The 19,726-nt window shown below is 45.5% G+C and overlaps 1 protein-coding gene across 5 annotated transcripts in view; it reads left to right on the top strand.

Annotated features, from left to right (window-relative positions):
- Positions 1-19,726, top strand: part of pdzd2 (PDZ domain containing 2) — a 122,751-nt gene that overhangs the window by 35,209 nt on the left and 67,816 nt on the right. For all 5 annotated transcript variants that reach the window (XM_037096909.1, XM_037096905.1, XM_037096907.1 and 2 more), the window contains 2 exons: positions 15,733-16,205; positions 18,587-19,088. In XM_037096909.1, coding sequence (XP_036952804.1) covers positions 15,733-16,205; positions 18,587-19,088 — 975 coding nt within the window. The remainder of the gene's footprint in view (positions 1-15,732; positions 16,206-18,586; positions 19,089-19,726) is intronic.

Genomic DNA, 19,726 nt, shown 5'->3' with positions numbered 1-19,726 from the left:
GACCGGTACAACGACCGCATTACTGCGGCCGCCGCACCGATCCGCCTGTCAATCTCACGCTCCATCCTTCCCTCACTCGTGAACAAGACCCCAAGATACTTAAACTCCTCCACCTGAGGCAGTAGCTCTCCCCCAACCCGGAGGGGACAAGCCACCTTTTTCCGGTCGAGAACCATGGCCTCAGATTTGGAGGTGCTGATTCCCATCCCAGCCGCTTCACACTCGGCTGCAAACCGCCCCAGGACATGCTGGAGGTCCCGGCTCGAAGGAGCCAACAGGACCACATCATCCGCGAAAAGCAGAGATGAGATCCTGTGGCTCCCAAACCAGATCCCCTCCGGCCCGTGGCTGCGCCTAGAAATTCTGTCCATGAAAGTAATGAACAGAACCGGTGACAAAGGGCAGCCCTGCCGGAGTCCAACATGTACCGGGAACAGGTCTGACTTACTGCCGGCAATGCGAACCAAGCTCCTGCTCCGCTCGTACAGGGACCGTACGGCCCTTAACAGGGGGCCCCCGACCCCGTACTCCCGGAGCACCTCCCACAGAATGCCACGAGGGACCCGGTCGAATGCCTTCTCCAAGTCCACAAAACACATGTGGACTGGTTGGGCAAACTCCCATGAACCCTCGAGTACCCTGCGGAGGGTATGGAGCTGGTCCAGTGTTCCGCGGCCCGGACGAAAACCGCATTGTTCCTCCTGAATCTGAGGTTCGACTATCGGCCGAATTCTCCTCTCCAGTACCCTGGAATAGACTTTCCCAGGGAGGCTGAGGAGTGTGATCCCCCGATAGTTGGAGCACACCCTCCGGTCCCCCTTTTTAAATAGGGGGACCACCACCCCGGTCTGCCAGTCCAGAGGCACTGTCCCCGACTGCCATGCAATGTTGCAGAGACGTGTCAACCAAGACAGCCCTACAACATCCAGAGACTTGAGGTACTCAGGGCGGATCTCATCCACCCCCGCTGCTTTGCCACCGAGGAGCTTCCCAACTACCTCAGTGACCTCAGCTTGGGTGATGAATGAGTCAACCTCCGAGTCCCCAGCCTCTGCTTCCTCTATGGAAGACACGTCAGCGGGATTGAGGAGATCCTCGAAGTATTCCTTCCACCGCCCGACAATATCCCCAGTCGAGGTCAACAGCTCCCCACCTCCACTGTAAACAGTGTTGGTGGAGAACTGCTTCCCCTTCCTGAGGCGCCGGACGGTTTGCCAGAATTTCTTCGAGGCTGACCGATAGTCCTCCTCCATGGCCTCCCCGAACTTTTCCCAGACCCGAGTTTTTGCTTCCGTGACTGCCCGTGCCGCCGCCCGCCTGGCCTGCCGGTACCCGTCAGCTGCTTCAGGAGTCCCCCGGGCCAACCAGGCTCGGTAGGACTCCTTCTTCAGCTTGACAGCATCCCTTACTTCCGGCGTCCACCACCGGGTTCGGGGATTGCCGCCACGACAGGCACCGGAGACCCTACGGCCACAGCTCCGGACAGCCGCGTCAACAATAGAAGTGGAGAACATGGTCCATTCGGACTCAATGTCCCCAGCCTCCCTCGGGATCAGGTCCAAGCTCTCCCGGAGGTGGGAGTTGAAGACCTCTTTGACAGAGGGTTCTGCCAGACGTTCCCAGCAGACCCTCACAATACGTTTGGGCCTGCCAGGTCTGTCCAGCCTCCTCCCCTGCCAACGGATCCAACTCACCACCAGGTGGTGATCAGTTGACAGCTCAGCCCCTCTCTTCACCCGAGTGTCCAAGACATACGGCCGGAGGCCAGATGACACGACCACAAAGTCAATCATTGACCTCCGGCCTAGGGTGTCCTGGTGCCATGTGCACATATGGACACCCTTATGCTTGAACATGGTGTTCGTTATGGACAAACTGTGACTAGCACAGAAGTCCAGTAACAGAACACCACTCTGATTCAGATCGGGGAGGCCGTTCCTCCCAATCACACCCCTCCAGGTAACACTGTCGTTGCCCACGTGAGCGTTGAAGTCCCCCAGAAGAACGACGGAGTCCCCGGTTGGAGCACTCTCCAGTACCCCTCCCAGGGACTCCAAGAAGGCCGGGTACTCTACACTGCTGTTCGGCCCATAAGCCGAAACAACAGTGAGATACCTATCCCCGACCCGAAGGCGCAGGGAAACGACCCTCTCGTTCACTGGGGTAAACCCCAACACATAGCGGCTGAGCCGAGGAGCTATAAGCAAGCCCACACCAGCTCGCCGCCTTTCGCCGCGGGCAACTCCAGAATAGAAGAGAGTCCAGCCTCTCTCAAGGAGTTCGGTTCCAGAGCCCAGACTGTGCGTAGAGGAGAGCCCGACTATCTCTAGTCGGTACCGCTCAACCTCTCGCACCAGTTCAGGCTCTTTCCCCCCCAGTGAGGTGACATTCCATGTCCCCATGGCTAGAGTCACCATCCGGGGATTGGGTCGCCGGGGCCCCCGCCCACGACCGCCACCCAGATCCCACTGCACCCGCCCCCTCTGAACCCTCCCGTGAGTGGTGAGCCCACAGGAGGGCGGGCCCACGTCGCTCTTTCGGGCTGCGCCCGGCCGGGTCCCGTGGGCGAAGACCCGGCCACCAGGCGCTCGCCTGCGAGCCCCAACCCCAGGCCTGGCTCCAGGGTGGGGCCCCGGTGACGCCGATCCGGGCGACGTAAGCGTCCTTGGTCTTCGTTCTGTCATCAGGGGTATTAGAATTCTTCATCCAGAGCAAGTATGCAAAGTCTGTTTGATCTGCCAACTCTGCTGGCAGTAACGTAGAATTGTCCATGGCTGAAGAAATCCCTTGTGCAGAAAACACCAACGCACTGTAAAGACTGACCCTGTGACTTATTCACAGTCATGGCAAAGATGTTGTCAGATGGTATGAGGGTGATTCATGGAATTAAGAGAGTGCGTCCGGCATTGACACCAATTACAGATTTTGCAACTAAGAGGTGTGGCAGTATTTGTTCTATGATGTATGTTGAGCCATTGCAGTGTCCATTTTGTTGGTCAAAGTTTTGCAGTAGCATGATTACCATTCCCACCTTTAAGGTTATGCGATGAGGAGGCATTCCGGATGGGCAGAGTGTGTTTAAAAACTCAGTTGGGTATATATGGTGAACCTTGAGAAGCTGCAATGTCAACGCTGTTGAAAACATGTTTCCTGGAAATATCTTGGTCATGTACTCATTTACTATGTCGACTTCAGAGTTAGTTGGGCATAAAATGACATATTCACATAGCCACGTTAGACTTGAAATGTTGGCCAGCATGTCTTCATACACCTAATGGACAATGTCTTTCAGTTTGTCACCAGGAATTGTCAGTGTGTCATTGAGTTTAATGGCAAACTCACCCTATTCTGGCACTACTGGAATCTTAGCTTCACCAAGGTCTAAGAGAAATCTGGCAAGTTTCAGCATTTTTCCATAGGTATGAGCTCTTGCAACACCTTCCCATGATCTCAATTTGGCTACTGTGTGGTACAACAGTAAGGATTTACCTCCAATCGCCACTGAAGACCATTGTGATGCCACCAAATGGTTTGGCTGATCCTCGGAGCAACTGAAAAGTATGATCTGCTGCTTCTAATGCACGGCGATCAATCATCGTCACTTCATCCACGACCATGAGGTGTGTCATCCTAATGAGTGTTGCAGTGCTGTCATGTTCACTCACACTGCAAGTGGATTCATCACTGAGAATGAGAGGACATTTTGTTCTGCTGTGAAAGGTGGTGCCTTTTGGCAGTAGAGTAGCTGCAATGCCACTCGCAGCTGTTGCAAGAGCCATTTTGCCTTCTGCACAGACTTTGTTGAGGATGTGGCATAATATGAACGTTTTTTTCCTGTCCCGCCACTTGCATCAAGCACTATCATCTTTCCAAGGCCCTTTTCCATGCTCTCCTTCACTGTTTTGACAACAGTTTGCTGCTCATGATTAAGTCTGTTTTCTGTGTGAGCAATGTTAGCTTGAAGTTCTTCCACGTTATGCTCAATCTCGTGCTGGATGATGCGGGGAGTCTAATTATGGTTATGAAGTGGATTAGGTTCAGGGGAGGCTGAAGTGTCCACTCAGTGTAAAGCCATGTCTTTCAACTTGGTCCTTGAGGTCGAGTAGCACTTGTTTCAGAATGTATTCATCAGGCTCATTCACCGCTGCCCTGTGCATGAAGTCTTCACCAAGAACATGCTTGTGCCTTTCCCAGAACTGCAAGTGCTCTCCTCTAAGTACAGACATGAGCACGTTTGCAAATACTTTGCATTGCTGGGCCGAAGGTCACATTTGCTGTCTCTTCCATAACATAATCTACTTTATTGTCATTGTCAACAATCCCATGTGCAATGCAGGCTGCCAAATATGTGTTCATCATCACATCTCCAACTTTTCAGAGGTTTCTGAATGAAGTTGGTACTGGCACACGGTACAAAAGCATGCAAAGATAGAACAGTTCTGCAGTGTGTGGGTTGAAGGCAATCATTTGGATGCATCCAACAGTGTCAGCCATGCAGTCATCGTGGGAACTTTGTCTTTTTTTCTGCAGTTGAAATGTGCTCTGTGTGTACGTGAAGTGTCGCATGTTTGGATGTAGAGACCTGGCTCCAAAAAAGGCAGTCAGTGTAGTGGTAGGTGGCCCTGCATACAGTTGGTTCTGGGCATCATTAAACGTGATGACTTGTTCATCCTCTAGGTCAGGCATGTCCAAAGTCCGGCCCGGGGGCCAAATGCGGCCCAGGTTTAAATTTTCACCGGCCCGCAGCGTCTGTTATCACATCAATAATATGTGGCCCACCAGCCCTGCTGACCACAGAATGAAATACATGTGTACAAAAAAGCTATTCTACATTTCACCAGAAGATGGCCGCCGCATAGGTCCGCTGTGACCCCTGGCCTTGTGAGATCATTTCAGGCCAGCCCATTTCTGACATCGCGACTGCAGCTAAAAAAAGGACAGTTGACAAAGAGGGACGACGTTTCCAGGACGAGTGGAAATTGGAGTATTTTTTCACTGAAATACAAAACAACTGTGTCTGCCCAATTTGCCAAGAGACTGTGGCAGTTTTCAAGGAATTTAATATCAAGAGGCACTACCAGACGAAACATGCTAACTGGGGACGAACGCCGTGAAAAATTGAAGCAAATGGAAGCTGTTTTAAGGGCAGCGCTTTTTCACAAGAGCCCGTGAGTCAAATGAAAATGCCACAAAGGCGAGCTACGAGGTGGCAACGCTGATTGCCAAGCACTGCAAACCTTTCACTGAGGGTGAATTTATTAAAGAATGTGTAATGAAAATGGTTGAGAAAATTTGTCCAGAGAAGAAGCAAGAGTTTGCCAATGTTTGCCTGGCTCGTAACACTGTGGTACGGAGAATTGAAGAAGTTTCATCAGATATTAAGAGACAGTTCGAAGCAAAAGGAGCGGAATTTGACTTTTTTTCGTTAGCCTGCGATGAAAGCACTGACACATCTGACACAGCTCAGTTACTGATTTTTTTTGAGAGGAGTGGACAATGACATGAACGTGAGTGAAGAGCTTCTCGACCTCCAGAGCCTGAAGGACCAAACAAGAGGAACAGATTTATTTGTTTCTCTTTGTTCCGCAGTAGATGAAATGAAGTGACAGTGGAATAAAGTCACTGGGATTATTACGGATGGCGCACCTGCCATGACTGGCGAGCGAAGTGGATTATCAACCCTTGTCTGTAACAAAGTCAGCGAAGAAGGAGGCACAGCTATCAAACTCCACTGTATTATTCATCAAGAAGTTCTCTGTGCCAAACATGTGAAATATGATCATGTTATGAAACCGGTGATGAAGGCTATCAATTATATCTGCTCCAAAGCCCTGTGCCACCGCCAGTTTCAACAGTTTCTGCACGACATCCAGGCAGAATACGGAGATGTTGTTTATCACAACGACGTCAGATGGCTCTGTCGACCCCCGACAGAGCCATCTGACGTCGTTGTGATAAACAACATCTCCGCACTACTGCACTACAGCGCTTCTACTCTCTTAGGGAGGAAATTGGCCAATTCTTGGCCAAAAAAGGGACAACCGATACCAGAACTATCTGATCCTGTTTGGCTGGCTGATTTCGGATTTTTAGTTGACATAACATGGCATCTGAATGCACTGAATACCAGCCTTCAGGGGCAAAATGCAATGGTAAGCCAGCTGTATTCACACATCAAAGCCTTTCGGACCAAGCTGCTACTTTTCCAGAGGTACCTGTCACAAGCGCAGCCCAATACCACACATCTCCCATCGCTGCAGGAAATTATGACCAGTTTCCCACAGAACAACACCAGTGTGCAAATGAGAAGGTATGCAACAGACATCTCATCTCTTGTTGAGGAGTTTCAACAGCGCTTTTGGGATTTTGCAGCTATTGAAAAGGACATCGCGCTTTTTTCCTCTCCTTTCTCTGTGGACCCCGATGACGCTCCAGACCACCTGCAGCTGGAGCTCATTGAGCTGCAGTGTGATGCTGAGTGTCGCAGTCGGCACCAACAGCTCCCTCTGGTCAACTGCTACCGCCAGCTGGATGAAGGCAGGTTAGGTTCCAAGAGATTCGGACATTTGCTAAGAAAATGCTGACCTTGTTTGGATCGACATACTTGCGTGAGAAGAAGCGACTCTCACCTGCGGGGCGTCTTGCGCATCAAAACCACTGTTTTTGAGCCAGAGCTGGACTATGTGCTGCAGTCAAGATCTCAGTATCACCCTTCCCATTAATGCAGGCAAGATATTTTTTTTAGTCCTCTGAAGTGAACCACAGTTTTGAATATGCACTGACCACTGTTTTGAATTGAGAAGTTAGATATGTTTAGTCTTGTTTAGTGTTTTGTATCTGTATTTTTTAAAATAGTTCATTTGTGTTTATGTTATTGGTTCAAAGAACGTTAGGTGGAGTGTTTGGCCCCCACACATTTTCACCTTACCAAATCTGGCCCTCTTTTCAAAAAGTTTGGACACCCCTGCTCTAGGTGAACTGCCAGCATTGACTGGTGGTTGTTTTCGTTGGATGGGGAAATTGTATATTCGCCAGTATGCCTCAGATGCAGTGATGTAACGTCTGGACTCATAGCGTGTCACCTCATTGCGACAAAGTTCCTCACAGGTCTCATTAGCTATATATAACCTCACCAGGCACTGATCTGGACCCTTCTCCAGTATTTGTACAGGTACTTCACACTGGACACAGCAAAGAAAATTTCAAGGTTAATGTGTGCATTGTATCGGAGAAGGATGTATGGATTGTATGGCACAACCCATGCATTATTGACAGACACATTAATGCCCCCTCTGATAGTCTTTGAGATGGGAGAGCCAGGAACTTCTTCAGCTCGTCTTCTATGCAGTGGGTAAGAGTATTCTGAGAAGCATGTGTTTTGCCTCAATTGTTCTGGGTAGTCTTTGGAGCACTTTCTGTCAACCATGCATGGACTGTCATGATTCCATTGTCCACATGGGCCATGAATCATGTGTGATGTGACATTGCAATGTAATCACAGATTTATTTCTTTGTCTGAAATCTCTGCAGACACAACACGATCAATATAAGTGGAAGTCCTGGGTTTGTCGTGCGGTACCATGGTGATGAGCATATGTATATGAGGAAGATGTCTCTTCTGAGTTTCTTTCACCATCACAAATGCGTCCACATGTCCCAGAATGTCATATTTCAGGATGTCTGCGACGAGAGCCTCCACCTTCATGTGGAATACTCTGGCAATGATATCTGGTCTTTGGTGCATCTGTTGACCCTCAAAAATTGATCTTTTAATTTCAGGTCAGGGTTGCAAGTGAAGGTGAGGAAGAAGTCTGGTTTGCCTTTGAATCTGACCGAGGCCATGACGTCTTGGAATTCTTTGGTGTTCCATCTTGGTCATCCATAAATTGTGGGTGGCAGGATGGTTAGGTGTCCTGGGATTATCTCAGGGCATCAACAATGATTCTATACTTTTCTGCCTTGATAGATTTCTGGTTGTGGCAAATCCAGTTGAGATGTTGTGATTTTTGCCATCATGTCACATACATACTGTTGTCTTAGTCTTCCACCCCGGAGCAGTAAATTGAAGTGATGAGCAGTGTTTCGCACTTGTAGATGGAAACGGTAAAAGCATGTTGGGATGACACCTCTCACTTCAGTGTGGTATCCTTGGGACCCCTGTGGTAGAAGCAGCACTTAAGATAGTGGGTCATATGCTGGATGAATAGCGCTGGATGAATAGCACTGATTGTTTGAAGTCATCCTCCTCTGAGGTGAAGAGTGACAGCCAGTTTCCCAAATTCCTCAGTAGGAGTTGTTCCTGGAGCAATGACAGCAACATTTCTGTCCAGTGATTCACAGTGCCACGATGAAGGTCACAACGTCGAGTGTGAGCTGTTAGGACAGTTGTCAGCTCATTGGCAGTGTCATTTTGGGTCACATACTCAATTGCTGACTTAAATTGTTGCACATATGGGTTGCACTTGTGAATGGCCTCTTGTGCTCTCAGCAAGACTTCTTCATTCAGCCCACTGTTTGAGGCATGAGTGCGGCGGAATTCCCTTTCATGGGCAGGATCACGGAAGTAGATCTGAGCAAAGAGGGGCATTTGACCCTGTTCAGGAAGGGGACTGGCAATGTAATGATAAACTTTCCCTTGTATTCGTATACCTGGGTTGAAGCTGGGAATAGCAACTTCTCTAATGCCAATGCTTGCTATCGCCAGTGAATTGTTGTATTGCTTTGCTTATTTAACAAAGTTTTGACTAATGAAGAGGTCCTTGATAGCACTGGAGACTGTGGGGGAATTTAACCAGGCTTGGGATTTGTGGGATTGTATGTGAGGTCTACTTTTCAAGACATGCAACAGAATCTGTTCCTCTCCTCTTTCCATACATAGATATTGCAGTGTGAACATGTAGGACACTCAACAGTAAGGTCTTACTAAGTGTGTGTGTGTAATCACCATACATACAGCTTCTGTTGGAAGAAGTTTGAATCATCACACCGACCAAGGCTGTGATTGTTTTTATGTGCCTGTTCCACATGTGCACCATGAGTTTGCTGATGGCACAGGGCATCGCTTGCTGGTCGTTCCTCTGCTGTTGAGGTGTCTCCTCTGCTCCGTGGCGGTTGTGTTGTTCTCGGTCATGCATCTGGCCCGCTGCTCTCACTTAGGGTATTTCAGCATCTCGAAGCCTTCCATGACAGGTGGTGTCACTACCCAGTCGACAACTTTGCTGGTTTTCAGTTTCAGCTGCACAGAGCCTTGACTGGAGTGCGGCATTGCTGGCCACTCGAGTGGTCCGTTGGATGTTGGTTTCAGCTGCACAGAGCCTTGACTGGAGTGCAGCATTGCTGGCCAGTCGAGTGGTCCGCTGAATGTTGGTTTCAGCTGCGCAGAGCCTTGACTGGAGTGCGGTGTTGCTGGCCAGTCTAGTGGTCCATTGGTTGATGGTTTCAGCCGCATGGAGCCTTGAGTGGAGAGCGGCTTGCTGGCCAGTCGAGTGGTCTAAAAGCATTCCCCAAAACTAGAAGCATTCACAAAAACCCCTCAAAATTCAATATGGTTCAGTGGGTTAACATTTCATATCGTATTGAAACGCACAGCAACATACTTAAACATGACGGTTGTCATGATTCAAACATTGGCTGCGCAATAAGTTGATGGGGTGGTAACAGCCATAAAAGCTAAGCAAGGTTTGGTGAATTTGAACAAACAAAGTAACAAAGGGCCATAAAAACCGAATGGTAATTGTAAGCACCAAAATAAAACAGGCCTATAGAAACCCAACATGGCAGGAAGAAGGTAAAACCTGAGAAACAGAGCCATGATTTAGATCTGACAAATGCGCCTTAGTTAGCTGCTAGCAACCCCAGATGAACAACGTTAGCCAAGCCCCAGACATGCTAGCAAGAAGACAAACCAAGCAAAACAGAATACTAACTTTCGACCTGAGAAGGTAACAAAGGCCCCTAATAGTTCAGAAAAAAACAAACAGTAATTGTAAGCAAAAAGGGCAGCCATGTTGAATCTCTCAGATCAGTCTGATCCTGATCTGCAGAGATATTTGAGGCATACAGACACAGACAGACAGAGATTTCTTGCTTTTATAGAGAGATGTTGTGTATATGATTATGTTAAGTTATTGTTAATGTCTGAAAGTTTGGATAAGATGCTTTGGCACTGTTGTTGTGAAAACTTTCATGCCAATAAAGCCCCTTTGAATTGAACGGAACTGAATCGAATCAAATTGAATTGAGAGAGAAAGACATTTTTAGGCAATTCCACTAAGAATAATATCCAGTTCCTCATAGAAAGGGAATGTATATTTTCTGTCAGAAGATTTTCCCCTTCCCTTGGTGTGTGGTAAAGGAGCCTACTTTTATGTCTTTGTTTACCTTTACCTTTACCTTTGGACACCACTGCAGTGTGCTCCAATTGAAGCCCTCTAGCTTTCATTTGAACCGAAATTTGGTGGAAAACATTTGCGTGGACAGACTGTCCTTCTTACAGTGGTTAAAGTGAACCTGGAGTACTTTGTGCCAAAAGACTCTCTGCCAAGATCCACTATGATGAAACTTTTAAGTTTCAGACATAAAGAAGCGGGTAGAGCAGGTCGACTAGTGATTGGAAGGTCACTTGTTCGAATCCTGGCTCCCCTGGGGCGGAACTGAGCTGCATGTAGAAGTATCCTTGAGCAAGATACTGAACCCCAAAATTGCTCCTGATGTGCGGTTGGCACCTTGTGTGGCAGCTTCTGCCATCAGTAAGGGCACTGCAATGAGCTGGCGACTCATCCAGGGTATATCCTGCCTTCGCCCAGAGAGATAACTAGTATTTTCATTGTTAATGAAGATAGCATGGCAGAAAAATGGCTTCATGTATGAGGGGAGGATTGTGTTTCTGGACTGGGTGTATGCACTGGGGTAATAAAAAAACAAAAGGAATACACAGATGCAAAGAAAGTACTGACAGAGAAGAAAATCCACTTTCAGACATCATTTCAAGTGAAACTATGGGTGAGGAAGTGAGCATACGAAACGGTGGAGGAGGTGATCTAAGAACATGATGATGAGAGGATTTCAAACTGTTATCAAACCAGCAGAGAATAGAGAGGATTAAACACCCCAACCTGGCAAATGAGCCAAGCGAAGAATGGACAACTACCAGCGGAGCCAAGATACATATAGAAATTGCAAGCCTTAAGGAGAACCCAAGACAGTGTATAATTGAGATGAGATCTAAGACCGGGTTTTTTTTGTTTTGTTTTCATGTTATTGCTACTCAAAAAGGACTAAGATGAGATACAGACAGTTCTCCTTATGTTTTATCTATATGGCTCTGTAGGATTTGTGGTGTCCATGGAAAGCAGGTAGGAGAAATCAAGGCAAAACAGAACATGGAAAAAATGGTAACATAATTTGATAGGGTAGTATTCTAAGATGTGAATGAAATTCTTAACTCAAATAAAAGGGGTATTGGTGGGATATTGAAACAACATCAAGGAGGACAGGGTAGGTATAGTTGGCATTCTGATAGATGGAAATTTGAATCTAAGATGGCTGCAATTTGCATTGGCGATAGGTACGTCGTTGATAGCTATAAGAAAATTATTTGATAAAATGCTCTATAATCACATGTATGCATTAAATGCTGTGGTGGAAATTTCTGTCAATCAAAGAGTAAAGTCAGATCTGTCTTTTCGGTAAGTTTAATCCAACCATCTGCAGATGGACTCACCACACAGTCAAATTCATGAGCTGAGTGAATGAGCCCCGAGTAAAGGAGTGTTCACAATTTTATACACAGATATCAACAAGGTCAGGGGAAGAGACAAGCACTCTCGGTGCCAGCAGTGATTAAGCTACACACACTATATACGACTATCCCAATCAGACAGGCTTCTCATCGACACAAGACGTAAAGTTAAAACTTCATGACGCATGACCTGGGACTCTGTGCAAAGCATAAAATTATCAGACATAAAACATAAGACAAGAAGACGACTTTCTATCTGAGTTTTGGCTGGTTCGTGACTCTGTTACAATCTTATAGGGCAGAGGTTAGGTGTTCATGCATTTGCATAAGATATCAGTCACATGGAGCAAGTTAGATAAATGTTTTTAAGAAATCATATTCAACAAAATAGTTCAAAATTCATCAACCCATAATGAAAAGGAATTTTTCCATCACAATGCAAACCAATGGAATGCACATAATTCCTATGACTTAAAAAGCATGTCATACACCTTGATAATGCAGGCTGCTACGAGTTACACACAAACAGCCAATGACTTAACAGATAGATCCTGTGTGTGCTCCCTCCCTGGCTTATTAAATATGCATACGTGGTATGAGTGACATGCAGACAGCCAATCCCAGGTGCACCAACACCATGGGAGTGACACCAACAGAAGTGTGTGGAATGAGGCATTCTTCTGGATCCTACCACAGTTTTAGAGAGACCAGTTGATGGTACGATGGTAGGCACACCAGCTTTTTCTCCATCTCTGCTAGTCTTTTGCTGCTCCTTTCGTGGTCAGTCATCCTGCGGAGCCAGTCCAGCTATTTAAGCTGGAGATACATATTAGATATGTTGCAGGTCTGTGGAGCAGGAGCCCCAGCCCTCCAGGGAAATCACACCCAGCCTCTGAAATTTGCCTCTGAAACACACAGCTGACAAAACACACACCAAGCACAGACAAATTATTCAATTTTGCTTTCTTTCTCTAATTTATAGCATCTGTGACCTCAAGTCACCCAATTCCTAATTCCAATAAGGTTTAATCGGTTTTGATTTCCTAAATGTATGCTTATTTACACTATTATTCAATGTACAAGTGTACAAAATTCATCATGCATCCAGATCATCAACGTATTAGATCATCAATGAGTTTCAACATGGCCGTACGTCTCTTATCTGAGTTAAAAAAAAGTATGTGGCACAGATCATTTCCCCCTCTTTTTAGGCTGTTCAGCTGTTACACTAGCTTGTTGGGTCTGGGTAATTTTATTAACAGCGCTATACCTCATGTACGAATGGTCTCCAATCAAATTAAATGGGACTTTGCCTTTCACGATCTGCAAAAGTGGGCTGCACCTTAAATTATAAACATTTTCTAACCATTCAAATGGACCTACAATGTAATGGACCACACCTTTCCCTTTGGTGACACTGATGTTAAATTATTATCAAGAGGATTAATCCTTAATTACACACATTCTAAAGTTTGTATTTATGAACATTATCATCAATTGCAACTCGCTGGGAAATATAATCAATATCATTGACAAAATATTTCCATTTCTGGCATTTAAATCTCCACAAATGTAAATTATGTCCATCTGACTTAACAGTTGACAAAAAAAGCACGATGCATCTCTTCCCCTGGAGGAATTCTTAATTCAGGTGGAAGGTAACTAGAAAATATAACAGTATCTGCATATTTTGTGTTGAAATGAAAGGCCTGTAATACCATCAACTTTTTCAGTAATTTCAATTTTATAGTCTTGAAATAAACCTTGAGTTCAAAAACAACCCTACTACCCCTGATGCCCTTAATGCTTTCTTATGTGTTTTCCAATTAAATCAAACCACAAGAATGCCTCCAACTCAATTACATGTTCCCCTTGAAGATGAGTCTCATTTACAGAGTCATTATCTAAATTAATTGAATGAAAAATAGATACTCTGAGTTCACAGTTTGCTGGTCTGTCCATCTATTGATACTTCAGTGTAGGAATATGCTCACAGGGGTTATGTGGGGTTCCTCGTGCGCTCTCTCCTTTGTAGTATTATCTCCCTGGCCTCTCCTGAGCCTCTCTCCCTAAACAGTCCTTAAGTCTGTAACAATTCACCGGAGCCACATTCCCAGATCCCTCATCTCGGTTCTCATGCCTGCCTTGGTCCTCTCTCCCGGGCCGTCCGTTTAATCTTTCCTGGCTTTTGTAGTAATTTCTCCCATCCCATAAATTCTGTTTTCAGTTTCTCATTTTAGTCCATCTTTCCATATTTTCCCTCATTGTAAGCTGACCACTTCTTCTGTTCAAGTTAGTTTCACCGGCAGGGATTTCCCTCAGCAATGTTTCAAAGTTCAACTCAATCAGTGTGTTATTAGGTTGAATGCTGATATACTTTTCAGTAACTAAAGTGGTCCTTTAGTTTAGCCTTTGGTGAAGAAGACAAATGTTATCCTCTGTGGATAGAAATTCCACCTTTACCAAACCTGGATATCATCCTTTCCCTGTTAGTTGCACTGCTTCCAAAATGTGAGCTTTGCTGCCTAGGTATTTCCTGAACAGCTGCTCAGTTTTAGCAAGAATATTGCCCCTATCTTCCATGGGCCACAGTTACATATACAGATACATCGGGGTCAAATCATATTTTGGTCCTTACAGCTGCACCATCAGATCTTGCATTTATTTTGCTATTTATTTTGTTTGTAATTGCAGACAGTCAACTTTCAGGGGATAACAAAAGTGTAGAGAATACAAATATATTTTAAAGTCTGAATTGCCATGGCACTGGTGTGATGTGGTGGCATGGAACACACCATAAATCCAACAAAATGAAAATCAGGAAGTAACAATAGGAGTGGGATTGGACCCAGACTTTAGATTCTGTCGGACATTACTCTTTTCAAAGAGTAATCTTTTTTAAATCTGTAACTTTGTTACAAGTGATTGATGACAACATTTGAGGGATTATTGATTAATTAATATCAGTATCAGCATGGTCCCTGGAACTGAAGTGTCAGTCATGCTGTAAGTAGATGTGGTGGAAATTTCTGTCAATAAAAGAGTAAAGTCAGATCTGTCTTTTCGGTAAGTTTAATCCAACCATCTGCAGATGGACTCACCACACAGTCAAATTCATGAGCTGAGTGAATGAGCCCCGAGTAAAGGAGTGTTCACAATTTTATACACAGATATCAACAAGGTCAGGGGAAGAGACAAGCACTCTCTGTGCCAGCAGTGATTAAGCTACACACACACGTACATACGACTATCCCAATCAGACAGGCTTCTCATCGACACAAGACGTAAAGTTAAAACTTCATGACGCATGACCTGGGACTCTGTGCAAAGCATAAAATTATCAGACATAAAACATAAGACAAGAAGACGACTTTCTATCTGAGTTTTGGCTGGTTCGTGACTCTGTTACAATCATATAGGGCAGAGGTTAGGTGTTCATGCATTTGCATAAGATATCAGTCACATGATGCAAGTTAGATAAATGTTTTTAAGAAATCATATTCAACAATAGTTCAAAATTCATCAACCCATAATGAAAAGGAATTTTTCCATCACATAGATCACCACGCTGTGGTGATAAGAAAATCATTATCCTACAAGTATTCGCACAGTATATATTTATGTCACTCAGTTGTGTGTCTGATGTATTGTTGGTGACAGAGACTAACTTTGTGAATGTTCAACATATGTAACTGTCAATTTAGCTAGCTGCATTGGTTAAAAGGAAAACATAACACCTCTTCTGTTAGACGATGACTATCAGATAGACGATTGAAAAATATTACTAAAATGTGTTGCACACCCTGCCAAAGTCTTGAATTTAAATGTTTAAAATGAAGTGAGTATTCTGGTAAACTCAAACCATAAATGGCAAACCATGCAGTGTGTCAAAATGTAAAACAATATGCAAGCATAGTTGTTAAAGCCTTATTATCTGATGTTATTATCCAGGTTTGTTCACTGATTTGTCATTCTTCTTCTTCTTTCTCTAGCTTGTGGACTCCTGCCAGAATGGAGAAGGGGATAGTATGTGCAGTAGAGGCAGTTTTAACAGTCTTAACGTTGAGGATATATCCCTGTGTCTGGCTGCCATTCAGAAGTTGGTGGAGTACATTAAGTTCAACTTCATGGAGGGTGACATAACTCCATTAACCAGCCTGTCCTCCTACAAAGAGGGATTAGATGTTGAGGTCCATGCCGTTTCCCTCAATAAAGAGGAGGGAGATACCATGGAGTTTGGCCTCAGCTTTGGGAACATCCCTATTTTTGGGGACCCTGACAGAAGAAAGAAGGGAGGCCCTAGGAGGAGGAGGGACCAGGGCCCCATCATGGATGTAGGATGCATCTGGGTGACAGAAGTGAAGAAGAGGAGCCCTGCAGCCCGCTGTGGGGGGATCAAGTTGAGAGATGAACTGCTGTCACTGAATGGGCAGCTGATGGTGGGAGTAGATGTCAGTGGAGCCAGGTAAGAGTACTGCTGGAATCGGGCACAGGACAAGAACTTGCAAAAAATGTAATTTGCACAATCCGCTTCTATAGTCCAAATCACAAAGTTTGTTTAGAGGTACTTCTGAGAAAATGATTACATAACATATTGGCCTTCAAACTATTCAACTTTTTCTGCATAATGTTATTTTCAGGTATTAACATTAATTGCAAATCATCATTCAGTGGTTTCAGACTATGCTCAACACAGTTTCATGCTTAGGGCCATCATGCCACCACTAATTGGAAGGTCGCTGGTTTGATTTCCAAGCTCCCCGGCTGCATGTTGAAGTATCCTTGAGCAAGCTACTGAATCAAAAATTACATGGCAGTGTATGAATGCCCGTGTGAATGGGTGAATATGACAAGTGTTGTAAAGCGCTTTGAGTGGTCAGTAGACTGGAAGAGCACCATCGAAATGCAAGTTCATTTACCATTCCATTTACCACATACAGTCAGTATGGGAGTACCTTGCCCTCCTGGAGCCAGGCCTGGGAGAGGAGCCTGCCAACGAAGTCTGAAGAAACAACATTGAGCAGGCCCCATGTGGACCCACCACCTGCAGGGGAGAGATATGGGGTGCCATGTGTGGAGGGCGGGGGCAAGCACTAGCCCTTGGTATGTGGAATGTTATCTCTCCAGTGGAGAAGGACCAGAGCTGGTGCGGGAGTTACAAACTAGATGTAGTTGGGTTCACCTACATGTGCAGTACCAGTTCTGGAACCAAACTCCTGAGAGGGGCTGGACACCCTGGACAACACCTTTCCAGAGTTGCCCGGGGCGAGAGGTGACGGGCAGTAGTGAAGCCCCCGACTGAATGCCGCAATGTTGGAGTTCACAAAGAGTCAACCCTGTGTGAAAGTTGCTGGGGTCATGCTCTGACTGTTTGCGCAGTGTATGAAGCTCGGAATACCCCTACAAATTGTATGCTGAAGGGGGTGATTGGGAGGAACAGCCTGCCTGATCAGAACTTGGGTGGTGCTTTGTTATTAGATTTCTTTCTAGTCACAGACTGGAGATAATGAACACAATGTTTGAGCATGAGGTAGTCCATAAGTGTACTTGGTACCAGGCCACCTTCAGACAAGGGAAATGATCAACTTCATCTTATCTGCAGCCATATGTCTTGGACATTCTTGTGAAGACAGGAGCAAAGCTGTTAACTGATCAGCACCTGATGCTGAGTTGGATCAGATGGTGGGGGAGGCTGCCGGACAGACCTGGAAAACTCAAACGAGTTTCAAGGGTGAGCTGGGAATGTCTGGTAGAGGCCCTGGTCCATTGGGTCTTCAACTCTCATCTCTGGAAGAATGTGGGGGGTTGTGGGAGTTTGGCCAGCCACTTTGTGAAGTGAAAACTCTGTCCGTATACTTAGTGGGATGGAAAGTGTCTGGTTTGGGAACCTCAAAATTACGCCTCTGCTATTTGCAGATGACGTGGTTTTGTTAGTTTCTTCAGCACCAGCTTTACTGCTGCTCCAGACTGTCATGGTGAAGAGGGTGTACATGAGGGTGAAATAAAGTTAACTCACAATGCTATGAGCACTGGAAGCTAAAAACGGACAATAATCCTAAACGTCTGATAATGTACAAATTGAATTTGATGTAGTAGCCAGTGTGACCTCACTGGGTCATTCTATCTACTGACCCAGTTCTTGTTCTGAGCTGTGGGTATTGACAAAAAGAGCATGATTGCGGATAAAGCCTACAAGTTTCCATCGTAGGGTGGCTAGTGTCAGCCTTAGAGATAGGATGAAATTTCAGTCATTCATGGGGATCTTGTAGTAGAGCCACTGCTTCTTCATGTCAAAAAGAACCAACTGTGGTGGTTCGGACATCTTGTTAGGATGGCTCCTGGGCGCCTCCTTTGGAAGGTGTATCAAGCACAACCAACTGGGAAGAGGCCCTGGGGCTGACCCAGAACTCACTGGAGGGACCATGTGTCCCATCTATCCTGGGAACTGAGGTCTAGAATACCCTTCTAGGCCTGCTGTCTCAAGCAAGGCGATGGATGGATGGATGGATGGATGGATGGATGGATGGATGGATGGATGGACAGACAGACATGCAGTCAGCAACAGACTAATTGTCTTCATTTGGGGAGTGAAATTTTCAGGTTTGCTAATCACTTCACATGGAGCACCACATAACATAGCATTGTCACCACATATGTAATATTATTAATCACATGTTAGAAGGGGCAGCACCTCTACTGATCAATTAAGTGATTGATTGATTAATTAATGAGGCAAGATAATCATGTCAAATGAATCAGTATTATATTAGAAAGTTGCAAATTCTATTGACTTGTCTATTGACCAATGTGTAATCACAGCATTATCCCTTCATGCTTTTCTTATAGTTACCTAGCTGACCAGTGCTGGAGTGGAGGCTGTATCTACCTAATCATGCTGCGACGAGTCAAGCGAAAGGCTCCTCCCCCTCCCCATAATGTCAATGGCATTGTCAATAGGCATGTCATCAGGGAGCACTGTGGAGACCAGCTGCAGGACAGAGCAGCCACTGAGTGCTCTGACAGCTCAGTAAACTTCAAACGCACACGCAAGTTTGGTGTCACATCACGTTCGCCCTTTAATCAAGACAACAGGAACATGGATGATGCAGAACTCGAGAGCTGTTATAATGGTGACAACTCCCCTATTCCAACTGATGCAGAAATCAGTACTCAAGGTGAAGACTCAGGTTGCATCCTCACACATACACCAACAAAGGAAAGCCCAGGATCCTTTTCTCAGATGGGAACAAGTCTACATAGTGGCGGCACTGCCACCCTGCCTGCAAGGTGTCATAGTCAGCTGTTAGAATGCAAAATCAATTCTTTCAGCAGTGAACCCTCAAGCCAGGTAAGACACACTGTTGACACAAAAGGCTACTATTTCATGCAGAATTACACTAGGTCAGGTTAATGGTTATACTGCTTTATGTGTTCCATCTTTTGTCTGAAGACATGGGACTTCTGAATTGAGATTAATAGTTTAGGTAAATGGGCATCATAACACTTCATCATAGAGCAACTAACAGGTAACGTGAAAAATGTTGATCATCTCATTACAATGCAATGTTCTGTTGGGAAAACTAATGGTATTCGTGTGGAGGCCACTTGGCTTGCACCACTTGTACAAACACTGTTGCAGACCAATACAGCCTGTCATGGCAGAGGCATCCATGGATCAGTCTTGCTCTGGCATGTCCCATAGATGTTTAATTGGTTTGAGATCTGGGGATTTTGAATGCCAGGTTGATGACTTGAGCTCTTTTGGCATTGTTCCACCAGTTCTTTTGGCCATATTGAGTCAATATTGTGTCAATATTGCAACCAACCGGTAACAAGTACCATTCTCTCCCTCAAACAGTTGTTTTGCAAGTCGATATTTAACTCATGTCTGTGCAGGAAACCGTAGAGAAAGATGTTTTAAAATTCAGGGTGTTCATCTCTCAGTACTCAGCCTCTGACTGAATCTCTTCAGTTTCTCTCAATCCT

Source organism: Acanthopagrus latus, chromosome 5 (genome assembly GCF_904848185.1).
Source record: "Acanthopagrus latus isolate v.2019 chromosome 5, fAcaLat1.1, whole genome shotgun sequence".
Lineage (NCBI taxonomy): Eukaryota > Metazoa > Chordata > Actinopteri > Spariformes > Sparidae > Acanthopagrus > Acanthopagrus latus.
This window is presented reverse-complemented; position numbering and strand designations above follow the sequence as displayed.